At 37.9% G+C, this 20060-nt stretch overlaps 1 protein-coding gene across 1 annotated transcript in view; it reads right to left on the reverse strand.

Annotated features, from left to right (window-relative positions):
• The window catches only part of AKAP6 (A-kinase anchoring protein 6), a 227488-nt gene that overhangs the window by 150961 nt on the left and 56467 nt on the right, over window positions 1-20060 (reverse strand). The window contains exon 4 of the mRNA XM_031049124.2: window positions 12024-12146. Coding sequence (XP_030904984.1) covers window positions 12024-12146 — 123 coding nt within the window. The remainder of the gene's footprint in view (window positions 1-12023; window positions 12147-20060) is intronic.

Consider the following 20060-nt stretch of genomic DNA (forward strand, 5'->3'; position numbering starts at 1 on the left):
GTTTAAATGACACAGCAGTTTACACCTACTGCCAGATTAAGATACCATATTAAAAGAAATAATTTAATTTTCTCAGTCAAACATACTATTACCATGTGTGGTGTATGGGTTGCCCCGACACCTAATTTTTCTCAGGTTAGTTTTTGATGTGTTTAAATACCTTTGAGAAAAATATCATTGCTTCCAGGGCACTTATTTTTTAGAGTAATGGTACAAAATATTGAAATTATTTAAGTGATCTATGATTTTAAGTCTGAAAGAGAATTAAAATTTCCTAATAGTCACTTGCATTTCTATATTTAGGCACACTTGAATTTTGACTAAGAATGTATCGCTTATAACACTCACTGTAACAGATATAATTCAATTTTGAAGTTTAGAGTGATGGGAGCAGTTTCTGGTACAACAAGAAACGGGATTCATTGACTGAGAATCTGGAAAGATAACCAAATTCCTACAAGTATCATCAGCAATGTGTGTTTTGATAGAGACACAGGTTCAACACACAGTAAAATCCTAAGACAATGATGGAACAAACCTGCATTATTTGTTAAATCTATGCAATATACCAATAATCTCCAAGAAAAAAAAAATGTTGAAAATGTTGTTTAAAAATTCTTTTTAATTTACTAATTTTTTTAACTTAGCTTCATTTTACATTCCATTTGTCCTAAAGGGAATATGACTTAAAACAGTTCCTGAAAATTTATTCTTATATTCTTAATGTACAATTATTTTTGCAACTGTATTGGTCATGGTACAGTTACCTCCCAATAGCTTGCTATAAAAAAATACCAAGATATTAAGTAACTGAATTCAACTTATGGTTACTGAAAGATAGGGTTTTTTTTGTTTTATTTTTTTCTGGAGGAATTCTGACCAGACAGAAAGATTCTGTTTGGTCACTGCCTAGTATTTATGTGCATGAGTTAATAACCTAACGATCCATGTAATAATGTAGTGGTATTTTCATACTCCTGAACACTACCTACCAATGCCATTTAGTAAATCAAGAAAATAACTACCATGTATGCTGCCCTTATATTAACATGGAAATGGTAATATATATTTAACATTCTAATGACATAATACTAAATACCTAATTAATTGGTCAATGGTTATATAAAATGGATATTAATATGCAATTTGTACATGAAAGAAGATCTTATCTTCTATGAAATACTGCATTTCACACATTATGTTTACAAATATAAAATAAAATTATTTGACTTTTTAACAATTGGGAAATATCTTATTTATGAAAGCCTCACATTTTTCATTGGGGATATAAAGCCTACTTAATATTAGAAATCACTAGGATATTTTTTCCTGGGAATTAAATGTTATATATGAAATGGATCAAGTCAATTTGAAGTTCAAGTTCAGGTCAGAACCTGAATTTGAAGTTCAGGTTCAAGTCAATTCTCTTTTGCTCACGTTTCCATAAAACTTAGATGACTATGAAGAATTTTTATTTAATTCTTTGCTTTTAAGCTGTGTTTTTATCTGAATGACACTTTACCTGTTAAACAGAATGTAAGCACTATGTAAATGCTCATTGCAGTTCCATAGTTAAGGTTATTTTTTGCCACAATGGTAGGGAATCTACCTTTATTTTTTAAGAACAACATGGTGAATCATCCTCTGAAGCTGCAGCACTCACTAAGGGTCTTTTTCTTTTCTCCTTGAGACTGAGAACATACCCTCCCTATAACAATGATGGCCAAATTATTAACCCTGGTCCCAAATGACTAACCAGGTTCATTTGCAGAATTAAGAAATTGAAAAAAAAATAAACATAGGAGATGCAAAGAAAAACATTCAGCAATCAAGACCTCCATTCATGCCTTAAATTTTCTATATTTCTGATGAAATCCTGGTTATTGCAAGCTCTAAAACACAAAGAGCAATTGCATTACTTCTAGTACTTAAAGTGTGAATGATATTATGCCTCTGAGAGACATAGCACAGAACTCATGGGAGTGCACCATAGCTCTTGGCAGGTAAGTAAAAGAAAAATAGTTTAAATGGTGCTTAAAGTGTACTTGGTTGTCCCTTGACATCCTAGCACTATATTAATGATTTTCAATCTCTGAATTTTTTTAAAATATATTTAATTTTACTTTCAAAACTAAATTACATACCAGATCTATACTGATTATACTGGCACACTAAAATTTCAGGCAACATCTTACATCTTAATCAACATAAAAATTACAATTCGCAGAGTTCCTCCATCAGCATTACGCAATTCATTAATAAAATAAACATTACTTTCAAATCAAATTTTTAAAGGTGTTTCTAAGTTGTTGCAATGATAAATTAATGTAAAGGGCATGACTAAGTTGTCATTCAAAAAGTAATTATTCTGCAATTGTGATAAGCTTCCAAGTCAGAACTTATGTGAAATACTTTTTCACTGAAATTTCATGATCAAGTTAGTTCAAAAGTTGATTTAAACATAATGGCAGTTTAGTTTCATTGTATTATTACAGGTACTGAATCCCCTGCATGTAAAAAATTTCTTCTGCAGGCCAGGCACAAAATGGACTCAGCGGAATCCCTGATTTACACTGCTCAAACTTATAGTACCTGTGTTTTTGGATACCTCAACAACCAAGTTTTACAGTTCTGGGTGGTGAGACTTGAACAGGGGATACATTTTTAATACTGCCAAATCACATTACCCTGCCTTGTTCAGCTTCACCAACAAGTGCAAGTGAATGAAGACATTTCCCAGAGTTTGAATTCAAACAAACAAACAAGTTAAAAAAAGAACTAGAAAAAAAAGGTAAAAAAAGATCCCCAAAGCATAACCAAAAGCAAACAGAGCAATATAATTGTTCTTGAGACACAGATCAAACTTGTTTATACATTATATTCCCACACACTTAGATCAAAAGACTTCAAAATCCTCTTAAGTGACAGCATTTAGATTTTGGACATTAAATTCTCCCTTCTCTTTCAGTAGAAGAAGCAGAGCTACCTTAGGATGACATCCTAATGTGCTTTGCCTCTGGTTTAATGCCTTCACTGTCCAGAAATAGCTGAAGCTCTCAGAAGTAGAAAAGCTGGGACAGCCTTCTGTGGACGTAGTTAACAAGTAATAAGTTACAGGCAGGCCCAGCAGTGTTAAATTTAATTATAACCCTTCCTATACACATCTCTGTAAATTTCAGGTGGTAGCAAAGAGAAGAAAAGGAGTCCTGGGAAGGTTTGGTACAAAAAAAAAATATATATATATATATATTTATATAAAAATAAATAAATAAATAAATAGGAAACAAGAAACCCCAACAAAATAAATGCAATATCTTGCTTTTTTTTCTTCACAGCTGTACAAAGTACCTACACAAGGTTAGGCATCCAGAAATTTGGAAGATGGGTTTAGAAAAAATTAGTATTCTTAACAGTATTCAAGCCATTCAGTCTCTGGGAAAGTTATTAAGAAATTACTGGTTATCCTACAGGCTTGCACAGAATAAACCTCCTGAGCAGTAGTAGCTGGTAGCAACAGTATGGGAGGGCAGTAAACGGACAGTCCCTTCCTTCATTAAAATCACACACTGATGACAGATCTCCATCACAACAGGTCTCCCAATTCTGTGATGCTGGGAGTACAAACTTCGCCCACTCCTCCTTACAAAGAAGAGATATGTGTCAGCTCTTATTGCATGACATTATGGGAAATGACTGTAGATCAAGTGTAGTATTTCTGTATTGGTCAGGACAACAGTATTGCAATTAGTAGGATTTATACTTTAATTTTCTCTTATAGACGTGATTTTCTCATACTTAGTCACAAAAAAAAGAAAACAAAAAAAGTTGTTGAAATTCAAAAGAATGGTCCAAACAGTTTAGAAACCTCTATTTTTCCCCTGTGCCAGCAACTTTGGTTCCAAACTATAACACGGGTACATCCAAATGTATTCAATGACAGCAGCATTTCCCTTCAATTTTCTCAGGCACTTACCTCAAGAAACAGAAAAACTTACACAGAGGTTATTGGATTTACAGATTTTTAAAACTGAATAATAGTCTCACTTGACAATATACATGCATTCCCTTTATTTAAGGTTGATGTCTTACTATCTATTAAGTCCTTTTACTTGCCTGTGTCATTTGAAATCTACTGAGTTTACTATCGTAGAATCTTAGAACAGTGAGGGTTGGAAAGGAACTTAATATCATCTAGTTTCAACCCCCCTTCCATGGGCAGGGACACCTCACACCTAAACCATCTCACCCAAGGCTCTGTTCAAACCTGGGCTTGAACAGAGGATGGAGCATTCACCACCTCCCTGGGCAACCCATTCCAGTGCCTCACCACCCTTACAGTAAAGAATTTCTTCCTTTAATCTAAACCTCCCCTGTTTAAGTTTGAACCCGTTACCCCTTGTCCTGTCACTACAGTCCCTAAAGAAGAGTCCCTCCCTGCATCCCTGTAGGCCCCCTTCAGATACTGGAAGGCTGCTATAAGGTCTCCACGCAGCCTTCTCTTCTCCAGGCTGAGCAGCCCCTACTTTCTCAGCCTGTCTTCATTCAGGAGGTGCTCCAGCCCCCTGATCACCCTCGTGGCCCTCCTCTGGACTTGTTCCAACAGTTCCATGTCCTTCTTATGTTGAGGACACAAGAACTGCACACAATAATCCAAGTGAGGTCTCACGAAAGCAGAGTAGAGGGGCAGGATCCCCTCCTTTGTCCTGCTGGTCACGCTCCTTTTGATGCAGCCCAGGATAAGTTTGACTTTCTGGGCTGCAAGCGCACACTGAAACTGGTTCATGTTCATTTTCTCACTGACCAACACCCCCAAGTCCTCCACAGAGCTGCTCTGAATCTCTTCTCTGCCCAAGCTGTAGGTGTTCCTGTGATTGCTCTAACCCAGGTGTAGGACCTGGGTTGGGGCAATATGTCTGACTAGCATGTTCTGGAGACTGCTTCCTATATAAAGAACATACCTAAGGGAACCCATAATCAAAATACCTTCAAGGAAACAGCATAAAATTCAGAAATTCAAACTAACCATAGGCTAAACAGATTCAAACCAGAGTCCTTAGAGGAAGAAATTAGTTCACTTATCGTGCTCAGACTCTTTAGCACCATCATACTGCAGATACAGTTGTGTATTTTGAGGAAAAAATCAAAACTGGCTGCCATGAACATTGGAAATGCCCATATCACAAATACACAATACAGAACCTGGACATTTCAAAGGCTTTAATACCTTTAATAAAATTACTCTTACCACCACTACCACAAATGCAGCCAGCAGATTAGCCCATGGCACATATATTTAACCTTAGTTTCAACAAGAACAGATATTTAATACTTGTCTAAAATAACATTTTTCAGAAAATTAGATTTTCCAGGGAGATAAGAATGATTTTTTTTCAGACATAGCAGACTTGTTACAAACAGACGATCAGTTATCATGAGATATTACAGAACTATCATTACTTCACCAACACCATTTCTTGAAAGTTAAAATATAATCTATTTTCTGTATGAAAGCATTTGCTGTTTGCAGCTAAGAAAGTGCTGAGCCATGATGTATCCAGAAACATTTATACTGGACAAAAGAAAATTCTTATTTCATTTCTCTTTAGATAATGAAACTCTCAAAAATCCCATAACTTATGAAAAAATTTGATTTTGGAAAAGAGATGACATCTAAACTTTCTATACAGAAGAGAAGTAAATGCTAGTATAAATTATCTTGTATAATTTGTTTTGAAATACTAGTGATACTTGCTGTATGATATTTTTAATGCTGCAGCATGTAAAGTAAATATGGTGACTGGGAAGGTTAATATAATGGAATGCTTCTGGGCTAAAATGCACTTAAATGTGACACAATACTTGTGACTACATTGAGGTAAAAATTACAGACAGGAACCACAAAATTTATTAGTAAAGAAAAACCAAGAAATTCTGGTTCATGCAAATGATCATTTAGCTTATCCAAACAACAGTTTGTACTGAAATGACTAGCATCTTGTGCTATCTAGAGAACAATCTTTGCTATTCTACTTTCAACCAAACAGAACATACACTTTTGCCTAAAAAATCCAAACAAATAACCATGGTGTGAACAATTAATTATTTTCAAGGAAGCCATCCTCCTCCATTCTTTCAAAAAATTACAAACAATTCCTCTTTGTGCTATCTGGAGAAACAGGAAAGCAGCAGCTGAAATCTTTTCTAAGGGTATGTTATATCCACAGTTGCAATAAGACTAAAGTGAAACATTGAGAACAGCCCTGCTGAGAAAGACTTGGGGGTACTGGTGAATGAAAAAAGCTGGGCATGAGCCACCAAGGTGCTCATGCAGCCCTGAAAGCCAACTGCATCCCAGGCTGCATGAAAAGAAGCATAGACAGGAGGTCAAGGGTGCTGATTCTCCATCTTTTTTCTGCTCTGGTGAGACCCCACTTGGAGGAGGTCCATCTCTGGAGTCCTCTGTACAAGAAAGACATGGACCTGTTGAAGAGGATCCAGAGGGATGGAGCACCTCTGAGGAAAAGCTGAGTTGGGATTGTTCAGCCTGGAGAAGAGCAGACTCTGGGGAGACCCTGTTGTGGCCTTTCAATACCTAAAGGGGACTTATAAGGGAGATGGGCGCAGACTTTTAGCAGGGCCTGCTGCAGTAAGACAAGGGGTAATGGTTTCAAACTAAAAGAGGGCAAATTCAGACTAGATATAAGGGAGAAATATTTTCGGATGAGGGTGTGGAACAGATTGCCCAGAGAGGTGGTAGATGCCCCATCCCTGGAAACATTCAAGGTCAGGGTAGACAAGGCTCTGAGCAACCTGATCTAATTGAAGATATCCCTGTTCACAGCAGGAGGTTTGGCCTTTAAAAGGTCCCTTCCTATCTAGTTCTATGGTTCTATAATTTGCTCTCCTGGAAACTGCAAACTTACATGTAAGGCAGGTTACCCAAATGGCAAAAGGCAACTGCCACACTGGAAGAAAGTGCATCATCCTTGGAACCTCTGGACCCTTCTCATTCTGAAGAAAAATGCAAAATCTATAATTTCTTTCTCTATCTCCCAAATATTCCCTGTACTCAACATTTCAAAATTTTAATCTTATGGAAAATCTGGACTGTTTAGGACAAAAATGCCTGACTGCTAGTTCTAAATTTCTAATAAGAATCTTTCTTAATTTAATCTCCACTGAAAAACATGATTTGCCAACATCTACTAATGAATGCAAGAAGGATTACAAAAGTTACATCAAATAAGTTTAAAATAAGGTATTTTTCATGTGTAGGTTTCCATTTAAAAGTCTTGTATTATCTAGTTTTAAGTATGACACTAGACACAAATGGCTTTGGCTAAAAGACCTAAGAGCACACTACAGTAATGTGCACAACTAGGAGCTGTTCAGCAACAAGAAAACAGAGTACTGTGTTAACAAAGGGAAAAGTTAAAACTACAAACTTGAAAGTCCTAGGCCTCAGCAAATAAGAGTGCCTTTCATCTAAACTTTTTCTTCAGTGGTTTTTCACATTTCCTAATTTGCTAGCTTGCTCCTTTACTGCACATGTCCATTGCAAAATAATGTGGTTTTGGGTAAGGGCTAAAAAGCAGTAAAATGTCTATTTTAGCAAAAAAAAAAATGGTCAAGAGCAATATGGTGAATTCTTATTTGTGGAGCTGCTAAGAAAGTCTGTTTGGTTTCACAAGCACAGCAGTACCATCTAGACAGATGCTTTTAGCTCACAAGCTGCCTTCAGGATACTGTTTTTGATGAGAACTGATTTGCATACCACCAACTCTATCCCTGGAGTCTGCTAGTAGCTGATTTTGATCAGGGTGCCAATGGGCAAGAGTGAGAATAACAGGAAAGAAGAGCTACAAAAGATAAAGCGAATCAGAAACTATTTTCAGAAGTTTGAAACCATTTCCAGAAGTTCCTTTTTGGTAAGGTCAGTGAAGCTATCTTTTCATTAGGAAGTGATTTGAGCCTAATCATTCACAAAATTTACAGTCTACCTCACCTTTTTCTCTAGCAGGGCTAACTTCTGAAAAACACCCACTTCATGAAAACATTTTAGTGCTGTCAACATCTGCTGGCTTGGGTGGCTGTCTGCAGGGTGCCAGAAGTCCAAGTGATAGTAGCTCTCCCATCTGAATGGGAAGCACACAGCTCCCAAATCAGTTTCACCAATATTACTTAGCTGTGAAGACCCATAAAATTAAAAAGAATAATTTCAGTCACTATTCCAGGTGTCTCTGAGAGCATTTACATTGTGCTTTGGTGTTATCCAAAATGAAGCATATAGCAACTCCTGTTCTGCAGAATATCAAGGAACTGGGTTTTAAAGTTTGCAAGAAAACTCTCCTCCAAGCTGAAGACTGTCTAGTTTGGCACATTCCAGATGAAGACTACCTTTCAAATTGTAGAAAAAATAAATAATCCTCTTTACCAAATCATACGTTTACTTATCATGGCAAAATCAATGGAGTTTAACTGTGATTTAAGAATGAAATTCCAATTTGGCCTAAAGTTAATAATTGTAAAATAAAGTATATTTGCATATCAGGGCTGTGACTGTGTGACACACAGTGCACTTAGTTGCAAGATTACTGGGTGGCCCAGGAACTCCCCAGCTAGTCTCTGCAAGGAAGAGAAAATAGCCTAATTGGAAACAACAGACCAACTTGAGGAGAGGCTGCCTTCCACGTTCACAACAAATTGCTCCACTACTTGTTCCAGAGGCTGTGAGATCTTCAGATGGTCACAGAGATGTCTGTTAGGCAGCTGTTGCTGAGCTAAGAGCAACAGACAGACATTACTGTATAGTTCAAAGTGCTAACTAATATCCTAAGTGGACAATATTGCCATATCAGGTATCAGAATTAACTAGAACAAGAGTTTGGGGAGTTCTACCAGTTTAAGCTGAAGATGTTATGCAAAGATGCTTGTAATAAAAATTTGTATTATTGTTCTGTCCAAGATATTCTCATGGAAGCATTACCTTATGCAAACAATCTAGTAAATTCATAAGGTAGGTTTCTTGTGGCATTTTGGTTTTTCTTATTTGTAATAAACTTTTTCAGTGTCTGTGTGACACCATTTCTCAAGATGTCACAAATGTAGAAAAGCTAGGCTGAATAAGAAGACTTTAAAATTTAATCCTTTGTCAAAAATTTACATTGGGACCCTAAACTGACAGTCAAGAATTTTACATACTGAAAAATTTGGAGCATGTTGACAACTTTGTCCTTGTCTCCTATGCATTACTTTTCCCAGACAATAATGAAGGGAACAAATACATTTTTCTGTTTTCCAGCTCCCGTATTTTCTTTTCTTAGATTTTGACAGCAGAGATTTAATTCATGAATGCAAAATATTCTCTCTTTATGGCACTAATTTTGTTAGTGCAACAAACATATCTCCAAGAAAACAATATCACAGGTGGTGAAATTGATAATTTGTGCCAAGGGCTAAGGTCTTGTCTCTACTAATAAAAATACTAATCTACACTGAGTTTTCACTCCTTCTATGACCAGAAAATCTGCACCAGTGAAGAATCATAGTCATCAGGTTTGCTAGCACAGGTGCAGAATATCAAAAAGAACCAACACATTTTCATTGTTTTACAGGTCAGTTTGCTACCAGTATCTCTATTATGAACACATAAGTCTGGAATCTAAACTTCTAAAGTACTAAGACTCTTTTACTTCAACAAGTCATAGCTAAGCCTGACAGCATATATAACCTGACTGGCAAAAGAAGAAAATGAGCACTGTAAGTACCTTCACAAAGACTTTGATTGCCACTGTCTTGCAATGCTCAACCAAAAGAAATTTTAATATTGAGCTTAATGTGAATTGAAGTTCATACACTACTGTTTAAATACAGATTAGGATTTCTGACAGACAAATGCCACTGAAAAGCTGACAATCTAATTAATACAAATAACTATCTTCCCCACTATAAAAAATGCTTTGTATTTTAAGTTCAATTCTGCTGAATAGACGTGAATATGATAGCATATGTTTTGTGAAATCCAAAAAGAAAAGTCATGGTTACTTTTTTCAGGTTGTGCAATAATTTTTCACTGGCAATATATGCCATAAAAATGATTATAATATCATCAAATGGAAAATGAACTGTTCTTTAGACATTTTACGTCTTTACAAAAGTAAAGAAAAAAACAACCCACCTTGTTTCAAAACACAGACATCCTGAAACACGCTAAGATTTTCTTGCCCCAAAGATATGCAGATATACATAGTATAGCTGGGAGCCGAAGTACTTACAACAGAAAGTGAAGTTGTACAGGTGCCTACATACTCATTTATTCTGACTACCTCTAGCAATGAAGCAGTTGCCTCTGGGCTACTACTCCACATTCCAGCCTGACAGATGCTTTTGGCCTCACCTCCCACAGAACCACAAGGCAAAGTTGAAAGTCAGTTGCCTGCAAAACAGCTCTTCTGCTCCTTCCCAAAGAGGAAGGGAAAAAAGAAACTGTGACAAAGACTCAGCCTCGTGATTACCCTGTTCCTGCAATACATTTCTTTTCATCCAGTCAAGAGTGAAAAATGCAATCCTACTCATAAAAACTCATCTCTCCAAAAGTTTCATGTTGCAGAGTAAGAGGAAAACAAATTGAAATGACCAGTGCCTTTTCTGAGGTCTGATCTTACAATGTGCTCTGTGCCTTCAGAGCATCTGCAAACATAATGGGATTCACAGGACCAAATGTGTGCAGTACAAGCAAAAATCCAAACTCTGTCACAACATCCAAAATATGCAAAATAAAATGAAAATGCAGAGTCTTCATCTTTGATAGACTGCCACAATGGGCTCTTAATCTAGTGGCTCTCTGCAGGTACTACCACAACAGAAATATTTAAGAACAAAAGACATGGAAGAGTTTTCTGTTTAGCTGAAATTCTGAAGACAGTTTTCAGTTTGGCTCTAATTGTATATGTTGTTAATGTATACTTAATTAATTTAATAACAGTCACTCCAGTATTATGGTAGGGATTGGGTTGCCATTATTTCCTGTAATGCATCATGTGACTTCCTGGGATTGTCAAATGATTTCCCACCATCAGATCAGAGACTTGGAAATAAGACTGAGCTTTGAGGGTTGATGCTCTATGTAGGTTCAGCTAATGCACTATCTTATCTAGCTGGAGTGTCCAGACCATTAGTTCAGAATAGTTTCTTTCTAATTGATACTGGCAAGAACTAAGATTTTGGCAGATGGAGGGGATTTCCTAGCTCAATTTTCCATTCTTGTTTTTCCTTTTTACCAGATAGTTCACCGATGAAGATACCCACCCATCAAACTGTTTACATTGCTTGCTATTTTCTACCTACAGCATAAAATTTCACTTTTGAGAAGTTAATGCCTGGTTTAATTCAGGTCTTTCTTTCACTTCCTCATAACCAGAAACAGCTCTCTTAAGAACTCAGTGAAAGTCTCATAAGGTTTATCAACCATTTCTCAATCTCAATAGCCTGTAAATTATTCAGGACTTTTCTGCTTCCACCCAATGTTTTCACTTTTTGAACAAAGAGAAGGTTAGTAACAGCTGTACTAATGATACAACAGAAATGCACATCAAGTAAAATGATTGAAATACTTATTTGAAATATTATAAATTACTCTGTACTATGCTAAACCTGTGGGAGAGAGATTATGTTTTCTTACCAGTAAGAGTTTTGTTAATGTTACAATGTAGTAAAAATCCCAGGATGATCAGCATTAAGTGTTACCCTTTCTCTTTTTGCTATTGTCATTTTCTTGCGGTTTTGGAGATGATTTCTGAATTGCAATGTAATTCTGGCTTTTAATATTGTTTTTATAAAGCTACCAGTATATAATTCAAATACAGAAAATATTTTATTGGTATTTTCATTAAAATAAACTGCAATGCTGTAGAGCTTACATTAAAATATAGATGCACACTAGTAATTAAAAAATAATAATCAAATAAAAAGCACACCGGAATACTTCAATTACTTATAGTAATCATCAAATAATCTCGTCCTACCAAGTGTGTCTCCAGGTACAGTTTAAGGCTGTCTGTCTCTGCTTTAGGAGGAGTCCAGTTCTCTGTTGTTTCCATGGCTTCATTTAACCAGTGAATGAATTCATCCAGCTTGCTTACAAACTCCTTACCAGATAAGAAAAAAGAAAGAACAAGAAGAACATATTTGTTAGTAAAATGAAGATCTGTTTCTTTTTTTTTTTTTTTTAGGCCAGGAGAGTACTGTACAGTAAAATTTTGCCTTTTACAAGCATGCAAAACAAAACAACAGCAAGTGGCTTTCTAGGCAGCATGGCATTTCTGGGGATAATTTAAGGTGGTATTTTGGGACAGGACAATGAGACATCCATTTGACAGTTATGAAATGCAGAAAACTATAAAGTTTTAGAAGATATAAGGAAGATATGTAAAAAGCTCTGTATAGACTACAATAAAAGTTGAGCTGAAGACCTTGCACCGGGCAGAGTGCGTATAGCACAAGCACCATTGGTTGAAGAAGTGCTGAATAATGCTGCATGAACAAGGCATATGTTGGTAAACTGAGGGAAGAAACTACTTGCTAGAACTTGAGTCTTGTGAATCCTGTTTTGGTTCATAGGATGAGACTCAGAGAGAAGAAATCAAACAGTACGTGTGGCAGAATATATAGCATTTAATATAAATATTGCTGATTGCATGAGCCACACAGATGGTGCTCCTGAGAAGACAGGAGCTCCTGCTTCTCAGGAGCACCATTTATTTCAAGATTAGTACCAATTATATTGTCTGATTAAAAATAGTGCCCCCGAATTTACATGATTGAATGATACTATAGATACATACTGAGTACAGATAATTTTACCAAGGTCTTCTGCACTTATGCAAAGCAAAAGAGTAAATGGAATAAACTGACCATGATGTTTATAAGCACCCTGAAAATTATCTCTTAAGAGGAATGTCCATCTATTACAAGTATCACAAGACTAGATTAAGTTAGGTCTAATACTTGTTATATTACTAGTTATTAACTATGAATTTCACAGCATGGCAAGAATTTTAATTTCCAGTTGGACAACAATTTGGTATACCCACTCAGTATCTACTGCTACATTTATGGAATGATTTCTGCTAATTATTAATCCATTCAGATAGCTAAAAGCAAGCTAAGCATAAAACTTCTAAAGATTCCTAAATGGAGAAGGAGATTTAGGCTCCCGAGTCAAAGTGGCACATGAAACTGAAATTCTAAACAAGACAGAAACAGGATTTAGAGCAGTTATCGTATGGCTGTGTTGCACAAAGTGCAATTGTGATAATTCAGACCAAACAGAGCCACCTTTCCTTCAAAATTCATGGTAGCAGAGTCATCATTATGGCCCAACACTGTGCCATGAAGCAGGGTCAAATAATCAACTCCTGGCTTCCAGATGAAGTGGCAGTGCCTTCGAAACAAAGCTAGCCTCTGGCAGGATACTCCAATGCATACTGCAGGCATGACAGCCCTCACTGAGGCACTCTGAAGACTTTGTTTTAATTATTCTTACTATTTTTTACATCAGTCCCCATGAGTCCTCAGGATGAGAAGGCTATTTTCCATCTCTGTTCATGGAATTCACTATATCTCAAAGCATTACAAGGAAGAAAACTAATTTGCATGTTTTGTTGTAGACTGTTTATCAGAACATTCCAGAAAGAGGGAAGAAAGATAGGAAAAACAACCCAGGGGATATGGTAACTGAGACATGTGCCTCCACCCTGGGCAAGTAGTGAAGGTAGCTACACCCCGTCTCCACCAGCAGACTGTGCCACAAGGGCTGTGTTTCCCACATCAAGCCATGGAACAGAGCAGGGGCAAGATGTTCCCCTGGGTCAGTTGCTTACTTTCTTCAAGCTCACACTGGAGCATAAAAGATTCCGGACTGGCAGAGGAGTGGTAGACATGAGCTGAGGGGGAGAGGGGCAGGAGGAGTAAAGTCCTTCTAGCCCCTCCAATAAATCTCTGCCTGCATTTTAGCAAGGTGCTGTCCTTGAGAGACAAGGTGATACGGTAAGCACAAAAAAAAAAATAATGAAGAAAGCCTCTCTCTTGTATATGCGTCATGTATTTTACGGAGATAGACACGTATAACATCTGCCTGCAGTACTTGCTGTCTGTATGCCTTCAAAAGGCTTGCACCAGTATAAAAAGCAACTACTAGCAAGTGAGTTAATCTGACCTCTCACATAACACGTCTGTTTTAAAGTCTTATTTCACACTGGTGCTTAGAAACTCAGCAGGCCGCAGCAGCCTGGCACTAACACCTAGCCTCACCAATGAGGTGGTCCCAGCGGGGCACAAGCAACACGTGGGGGCTAGTTTGGGGACCTGGTGAAAAGATAAATAGATACAGCGTCTTACAGAACGGTGATGAGACAAGCTATCTGAGAAAAAGAGGTAATGCTTACAGCACTAGTGCCACAACACCTGAGGATTGGGGTCTGGGGACACGGTGGCAAAGGGGAGCCGTATGGTGGAGGGGGAGCACTGGTCACAGCCAGCTCCGGAGGGTTTCCTCCCGCTAGGCAGCACAAATCTCAATAACCCTCGTATTTTTCATATGACGGCAATAAAATTTTATTGAAACCATTCAAAAGCGTAAATCTGTAGAAACCGAAAACAGCAACGGGAAAAGGAAGGCAAGGGGTGGGATGGGAACACGGGGCAGCACAGTGCCGCCGGCTGAGGGAGCGCCGCCCGCCCGCCCGAGCTCCGTGCCTGTGCCCACAGCGCCACCTGCCGGCGCCGCGCCGGCGGGTCAGGTGGCTGTCGGTGGGAGAACAAGGGCAGCGGAGCCCGGCGCCGCGGAACCGCCGGTGGGACGCTCCGCAGCGTCCGGAACCGTGTGCAACGGAAAACCTCCAGTTCTGAGGAACATTCCGTTATAGCAATGCGGTTCCTGCTTCATTCTTTACCACTTAGTGATCAGAACAATGCCCCGTGCTTGGTGCGGTTCTGTCTCAACAGCACCTATGAGCCTGTCCTGTTTGTTTAGGATAGACTTACAGGCCTGATGCCAGTTAGCCGGAACGAGCCACCTGTATCGCCCAGCCACGACCTTCATGACACATCCCTGCCTTGGAGGCAGCTTCAGGTTGGGAATTGAAACCTGTACAAACATAACCCCCCATAGTGGCTTGGGAGTTAGAGACAAACAATAGTTTTTGCTCATGATGCTGAACTCTTCCCTACTTGCCTTTGACTTTTTATACAGGAATAGTTATCTACAGGCTTTTAGATCCTGGCCAGCTCTCGCCACCAGCGGTAACCAAACCCGGGTACAAACAGTTCTGCTCTGCTGATCTGACTACCTGTTCTGTTGTGCTTACAGAAGGAGCATCTGCAACATCCGTGGTCCATGTAGCCCGATCACAAATATAAATCCAGGTCCTTAATCTCCTCAAATCTCATAACAAAGGGCAAGCCTGAAACATAACCCATCTCTGACAGAGGGGCTGCTGCCCTTCTGCAGATGGATCAACACTGAGCCATTTCTGTGTAATCAAGATGGCATAGTTGGAACAGAACACAACTAATGATGTTCATGTACTCAGAGACACAAACAGCATTACAACAGTTGCTTTTCTTACCATCTAGCGTATTTCCAAGAATACACATTCCAAATGAAAGCTTTAGACAAAATAAGTGCTAAAAAATAAGGAAAAAATCTTACAGAAATCTATTGTGAGAATCTGACCGGGCATTAAACTGTGCTTTGCAAAATCAGATAACAACGTAAATTATATCAATACCAAGGAATAGGCTTAATATGCAATCCTAAATCCAAATCAAGAACTTAGTGAAAGAAATAAATTCACAGGATGACAAGTTTTAAGCAATAAATTATATTTTCCATGTTTTTTCTTAATTTTATAAAATCTCCATGTAACCACTTTACATCCCTTCCTAAACACTTCTTGCCTTTCTGCTTTTTTAGTTTGAACTTATATTTTTCATTCTCTAGATTATTATTTTTCTTTATTATTCTAAAAGTGTGAGGTGTCCCTGCCCATGGCAGGGGAGTTGGAACTAGATGATCTTAATGTCCTTTCCAGCCCTAACTATTCTATTATTCTAAAGCGGGAAAGTTTCAACAGGTATAAACTTCAGTGGAAGTATGCTGGTTTACACTAGGTAAGGGTCTGTTCTAGACTGTACTGCACTTATAATGAAAATACTGTAAATTCTACCCAACTCATACTTTGGTAACGGGTAATTAAACTATTGTATTTTTTATCAAAACGTCTTGGAAGTTGAAAACCCATAGTCAGCCACATTTAAGCTGAAAGTTACTGTACAAGAATTCCTCGAAGAGAAAAGAAGGGAACAGAACAGAAGAAAAAAGGAACACCAGTACAACCCAGTTTTTTTACCAGCTGGGTTCAGTTTTACAGATGCAGTAGCATTGTACTGTGCTAGCAAGCTAGCTGTTACTAGGAAACTGAAGCCCCTAAATAACACAGCATAAAGCTACTTTTATTCTATGCTGCTTAGTACAGAAACAAATGTTTCTGAATTTTTGTTGGGTGATTTGTAGCAACTTCTGTGGTAAAGTTTGTAAATAGTGATAAAGCCATTCCCGTACCCCACACAGAACATTTTTGAAGATTACATTTTAAAAATTTCAGCTTTCCATTTTGTTTCATGGCAACTCTACAGATTTTCCTTGGAGGAAGAAAGAAGTTCTAATCACATACCCCTGAACAAAGCTAGAGAAAAAAAATGGCTTCATTTGAAATTTGGCATGTACAAAGTTATTTTTTGCAGCCTAATTCTATTTGCTCTGAATGGATAAGAATGAAAAAGACAAGTGATGGGGAGGGGGGAAAGTTGTAAAGCAATGTGTCTACTTTGGTGTCTTCTAGAATGAAAATATACTTCATTCAATTGTTCTAGAGAACTAACGAATGTATTAATTAACTGAAGAATTAGAAGTAAATTTGATGGTATTTAACTACATAACCTGAGACTTCTTCATTAAAGACCAGAACACAAAAATTTTTAGAGTCATAAAACATGAGAATTCTTTTATGGCCATCTAAAAAGGGCAGGGATGAATCAGCTCAGAGGCCAAAGGCATGAATGGGTATCAGGCTGCGGAAGGATGTACCTGGAAGTGTGCCTCCCACCTTTGTTCTGTTCAATACAAGGACATACAAAAGATACAGATCCCCAGCTGCTGCACAGGGCTGCAGGGCTCCCTACACCCAGTACATCTGATGAAAGCCTCTTGGGTTAGGCAGCCTGGTTGTCTTTTGGCATGTGGGATAACAGAGCAGAACAGCTGTGGTGGTATGCTGCCAGTACAAGAAACCCTGGAACATGGCAGCAAGGCCTGCAGAGGTGCTCAGATGAACAAGTCTCACATGCAATTCATTACATTTAACAGGACTGTGTGTGTTCTGCCTGTCCCAAGTGTGTGTCAGAAAAATTAAATACTTAAAATGAACACAGAAATAGGCAGTCTTTGGCATCCCAAGCATTTTGTGCCCAAGTCCATTAATTTTTCTGTTTTGCTGGATTCTATTTGTATATTCCTCCCTAGTAATGACATGTATTCAGCACACCTCACTGCTCACTACCTGCACCCCACTACTGCTCTTTGGCACAGCCCAAGACGAGCCTGTGTCACCCATAACTTCCTGTGTGTTTCCAGCTTCCACAATCTCCTCCCACACTTTCCCTTTGAACTTCAGAAGCTCACCCCATCTCTGGCCAAAGGCCAACCTCCTTTAGAAATAGACATCAATTCACTTTTCACTTCCTAGTTTGGAGCAGCAGACCTGAGGCTGATGCTAACTGCCACCAAATGAGTCAACCAAAGAAATTTTAGAACCCCCTGACTCTAGCTACATGGTCCCCTAGGGTTGGTGGCACAGCCAATGCTCATAGTCAATAAAGGATAAAGTAGAGCCCAGGAAACACATAGGCTGTCAGCAAAATAGCAAGCAGGTGACCAACTTAAAAACTTCTGATAATAGCTACAAAACTCACAAAAACAACATAAGTGCTTGTGATACTGTAGAAAGGCTCCAGTCCCTGATATCTGTGCATTATGCTCTTTGATTGTCAGGGGTGTTGCTCAGACATAATCTCATTGGATTGCAATTTTCTGAGCAGCACATGATTAGGACCACCCAGAAAAGCTTTTACTGTCACAGACATGAAAAACATGTCTGACTATCAAGTGAGTCACTTAAAATATGCATAAATAACTCTCAACTAATCTAACACCACTTCTTGCAGTGGAACTTTTAAAGTTTCCTAACTTCATTTCACTGGTTAAGGTTTAATTTTACATTACAAGCTCTCTTTTTTTTTTGGTCACACAAGAAAGTAAACAGTTCTGGTGGTCAATAATTTTAGCACTTCAAATGATCTCATTTAAACTTTGAAGTTCAGCTTTCATTAATTGAATGGAACAGGAAAGGAGGAAGCTTCCATCTCAGCTGCAGCTATCACTTTGCAAATCCAGTTTTTATTAGACCACAGTTAGAATAGTAACAGACTAAAGCCCAGTTATGTAATTTAAGTTTTAGCCTAAGAGATAACACATTTTTGGTTACCAAATTAAAAAAAAAAAAAAAAAAAATGAAGCAAACAAAAAGAAAAACAACCAAACCACCAAAAAAATCCTTGGAATTTTTACTATATTAACAGACACAACTATTTTTTGGTACAATAAAATAAGCAGTATCTTAGACTGTTTTAGTATATTTTTGATGTGAGATTCCTTTAGATGTGGAATTTAGATATTTGCACTGAAACTTGCATTAACATTGCCAAAATTATACCATAAAACGCAGAGGATGCTACTGAACCCAATTAACACCATCATGGACAGTTTTATGGCACTTGCCCTAGACCAAATTTTGGGTTTACTTTTTCTGAAAAAAATCGCAGATTTACTGTGCCTACATCACACAGGTAGCAAAATTGTTTTAATACCTTTCTGGCTTGTAATTTTAAACTGTGCAGTGTTAGCACCACTCAGTTATTAGTCTAACATGTCAATTTAACATGTATGCTGGCTTATACTTAAAGGCACTTCTGGTTGCTGCATTTGTAAAAGTACAAAGCCCTTCTGATGACATGGACTAAGATTAAAATTGGAATAAAAGACACACACCAAACTGTTACATTCAAATATATTAAATATCATCTGCCACGGTAGCTAAGAGTGACAGTGGAAAGTCTACTGTATTCCACAAACCTTGGTGTGGAAACACAACACAACAGTGCTTGTTAAATCACTACCCCTGACCTTTTTTCTCTCCACCTTCCCCTTTATTACACAAAGGGAGTTCTCTTATTAAAAGAATTGGTTATGAGCCTGTGTGCTTAAAAATGAATGTCCAATTTTGTTGCAAGCAGACAGTATTGTAAAGTTTGTTCCCAATTTACAAAAAGACTGAGTTCACAGAGGAGTCTGTGTACAAGGATGGGCTGGCTCTAAGGGCACTTCTATCACAGAATGCATTAAGAAAACTCTTTGTCTAACCACAAAAGGACTTGCATATTAGTCTCAGGAGGAACACATTCCTGCCCATGGACTTTATTTTCAAAAGGATAAAAGTGTGCTTTCTTCACAGGCAAAGGTAAGTCAAAGAATACAGGTAACTCAAGAGGATGAGGCTGCAAGAAACTGCCATGGTCAATTTAATTGGAGTTAGACCCAGAGGCAACAATAAAACCATTAGCAGTACAGATGTTGGGGATCCCCTAGGAACCAAGATGCCACAATAAAAAATATTCTTTATGTGATATTGCCAAGATTCTGTGGCAGACAGTGACCTCACAGAAACATGCAACTGACCAAACACACCAGCAGGATGGCAATACTTAATATGCAGTTCAGGATACGTTAATTTACAAAACACTTCAGAAATATAACTTAGCAGCTTTCTGCTAAATAAGTACCACATATACTCAATAACCCCAACGTATGAAAATTGGCAACTTCTATGTTCCCTCCAAATAGGAAAAAGATAATTAAAGACTTTTCTTAGTGGACATACATGTAA

The sequence above is a fragment of the Melopsittacus undulatus genome, chromosome 4, assembly GCF_012275295.1.
Source record: "Melopsittacus undulatus isolate bMelUnd1 chromosome 4, bMelUnd1.mat.Z, whole genome shotgun sequence".
NCBI classification, from domain to species: Eukaryota; Metazoa; Chordata; class Aves; order Psittaciformes; family Psittaculidae; genus Melopsittacus; species Melopsittacus undulatus.